This window comes from Lathyrus oleraceus, chromosome 5 (assembly GCF_024323335.1).
Source record: "Lathyrus oleraceus cultivar Zhongwan6 chromosome 5, CAAS_Psat_ZW6_1.0, whole genome shotgun sequence".
In the NCBI taxonomy this organism is placed as follows: Eukaryota; Viridiplantae; Streptophyta; class Magnoliopsida; order Fabales; family Fabaceae; genus Lathyrus; species Lathyrus oleraceus.
The window spans coordinates 558828765-558831922 of NC_066583.1; the positions used below are offsets into that span (position 1 = coordinate 558828765).

Genomic DNA, 3158 nt, shown 5'->3' on the forward strand with positions numbered 1-3158 from the left:
GTTTGAACAGTGGAGAGAGCCCACGGGAAACCAGTGTTTCCAGCAGTAGTAACGGCAGAGAGAGTCGGGTGAGGGAAGAAAGCTTCCCCACTGGCAAGACTGGCGGCTAGATATGGGGGCATTCCCTACGGGTAGGCAACAGCAAGCCTAGCAGATTCGATAGGGACCATCTGACGGTTCCCCGAGTTGGGCACAACAGTTTCCACCGGAGTGTCGACGGTAGTGCCAGCAGCAGCAATAGGAATGGTCACCCCAACAGCATGGGTGACGTTGGCAGCAATAGAGGCAGGGTTCCTCTGAGACTGGAGGATTTCAAGGATAGTCTCCATGTTCCCCCTAAAAAGGTTTATTTCACCTTGCACCTGGCAAAGGGACTCGCGAACAATAGCATTGTCGGCTTCGTATTCGGCCATGATCCTTATTTTGTTAGAACGTGTGTAGTATTGATGACGAGTCATCGTTGTTGCTGTGGAAAAATGGCGAGTGTAAGCATTTTTTTCTGGAGGACTTTGACAAATAAATGCATGGATGCATGTATGTATGCAAAATATTTGATATGTACATTTATTGCTTTTTCATTTATTTGTAAAGAAAAACAGTTCCAAGGAATCCGTGAGTTTGTTTATTTAACACAAGCAAATACAAAGCATAAAGAGAGACAATTTATGAAGCCAATAACCGAGAAACTCTTTTATTCAATGTTGAGAAAGCGGAATACAAGTATAACAAGGAAATGCCCATCGGGCTACAAAAGTATCACATTGGTCATCTCAGACCTCAACCTAGGGAATTACAAGCAACTAGAAGCAATCAGATAACAACTTTTCATAGTAAGTATGAGATTTGGGGGACAGGCAGGCGCCCCACTTTCCCAATATCGCACTCCCTTCAGGTAAGTCGTGATTTGATTCGCTTGGAACTTTGTTCACAGCTGTCTTCCCTCGATTTGAGAGGTCTTTAGAATGCTTGTCCACAACTATCTTCCAGGTTTTCATGTGATTGCCCCTTCAACTCTCGAATCTCGTCTAGTCTCTGGTTCAACTCGTACTGATTTTGGTGAAGGGTGACTTCTAGTTGTTTTGTGCGACTTTTCTCACCCTTCCAATCTTTCTTGCAAGCTTTTAGTAGACTTTGGAGTTTCTTGGTTTATTCCATGTGTTCAAGTTCCGCTTTGTTGGCTCGGTATTGAGCTTCGGCTAATTGCTTCTTTTTGGCTGTCAAACTGGCATAAGTCCCTTTGAGGGTGTCACCCACTTTAAGTCTTTTAAATACCTCTGCCTATACCTCATCATCTGCTTGACGAACTCGGTCTCTCTTCTGATTCAGATTGAACTTCAAGGTTTCTTTCTCCAAAGAGATCTTACCAAGCCTAGATTTAAGATCAACATTCTCTTTCTCTAAGGTCTTGATAACCTTCTTCAATTCGTCGACTTCAGAATTTGGAAGGTTATCTGCCTCAAGAGGCTGGATGTTCATGGACGGTTTGGGCGGGAACGGCAACAAAATCTCACTAACTCTGCTTTTGACCCAACTGGTGTAAGCTTCCTTGGCGATGTAATTCTTCTTACCCATCTCTGCTCTTCCTTGAGGATAAATCGATCCCTAAGCCTTGACAATATTCTTGATCAACTCTGGATCTTCAACCCCTTCATATAAGACAAAAACTTCTACACTCTTGAGATCAGGCTTGTCCACCATAGGGTATCCCAGTTGTCGTAGTGCTTACCTCGGGTTGTAGTTGATTTCTCCTTTTGTACCAAGAAGAGGTACATTAGGAAAATCCCCACAGTGTAGGATGAGCTTGACACCATCATAAACTCAAGAATACCAAGGAATGTCTTCGGCTTTTAAGGACATGATCCGCTGGGACCAATTCAAGTTATCTTTGTTCTTAACAAATGGGCCTTTGTTGGGTAGATACAAAATAAACCATCTATACAGCAAAGGGGTATAGCAGACGATAGTTCCTTTCTTCTTCTGAGTCCTCACATGGATAGAGTAGTAAGTATCAGTGAGAAGAGTAGGAATAGGGTTCCGAGTCAGAAAGATATGAATAGCATCCAAGTCTACGAATTCCTCCATATTTGGAAACAATACGATCATATAGATAAGTAAAGCTAGATTGGTGTTGAAGGTTGTCCAACTCCTAGCTTTGGTGAAGGCAATAACTTTGTCCGCTAGAAACTTAGAGGTGAAGCCATGAATTCCACCCTTTGGCTTCAGGTTCAGTTCTATTTCCTTTTTTCCCATGTGTAGAGCTTCAGCAAGGTCTTGATATTTAGGAAGTTCCTTAGTGCAAATGTAGGGCACTTGGTTCTTGATCCTAATACCCAGAATATGTGAGTACTCTTCCAATGTAGGGGCTAGCTGGTAATCATGGAAAGTAAAGCATCTCAATGGGGGATCATAGAATTGCACCAGAGTGTGCACATCAGTGATGTTGACTTCGGTGTTCAGAATACCCAAAAGGCTACCATAAGCTTCCTTGAAGTCATCTTTGTGTCCCAAATCTAAACGTGCCCCAAGTCCTCTCAATACAGCCAACTGAGGTTCCACAAACTTGTAATTACAGATGTTCTTCCTTTCGGGATTCATACTTTGCTTCAAATGCTTGGTAAACAAAATGGACTCTTGGATTCCTGGAAAAGACATGCATATGCAAAAATTTGGTCATGATGAATGATAATGTAATGATGAGATGATAATAAGTCACATGGATTCAAAACTCTGGCAAGTTCTGAACAATTTGTAAGTGTCACATGTTGCAAGTTTAAAGGTTCGACGTGACATGAGTATCAAGGTAGGTAGAGTTTATGGTTCCCTGAAAGAAAAACCCATATCCCCCTCACAGGTGTGGACAATGCTCCAAGGTGGTCCCTAGAAGGTCTCCTAGAGTCATCGACTCAAAATGGAAATACTCTGCCGTAGTGAATACTCACGGGACAAAAGTACTTCCAAGTGAATCTAGTCTGGATGTGGTTCTCGTGACAACCCAACGCGCAAAACACAGGCGTATACGACTATCCACGAGTCTAACCTATGTGTATACTAATCTCGGTTACAAAGCTTTCCTCTCCTGCAGTCTAACCCATCCCAACAATAGCACAACAAATATATCCATAATATAAAGCGAGTAAGAAACGCGATAAATAAAATCG

At 42.5% G+C, this 3158-nt stretch overlaps 1 protein-coding gene across 1 annotated transcript; it reads right to left on the reverse strand.

Annotated features, from left to right (window-relative positions):
- Positions 1 to 1818: 1818 nt before the first annotated feature.
- On the reverse strand, positions 1819 to 2595 carry LOC127082053 (uncharacterized). The gene has a single exon (XM_051022275.1). It carries the CDS (start codon positions 2593 to 2595, stop codon positions 1819 to 1821), a length of 777 nt encoding a protein of 258 aa, XP_050878232.1.
- Positions 2596 to 3158: the final 563 nt, after the last annotated feature.

Bases quoted from the DNA above. Each gene is read 5' to 3' on its own strand.
- LOC127082053 (XM_051022275.1), bottom strand. From the start codon at position 2,595: ATGAATCCCGAAAGGAAGAACATCTGTAATTACAAGTTTGTGGAACCT.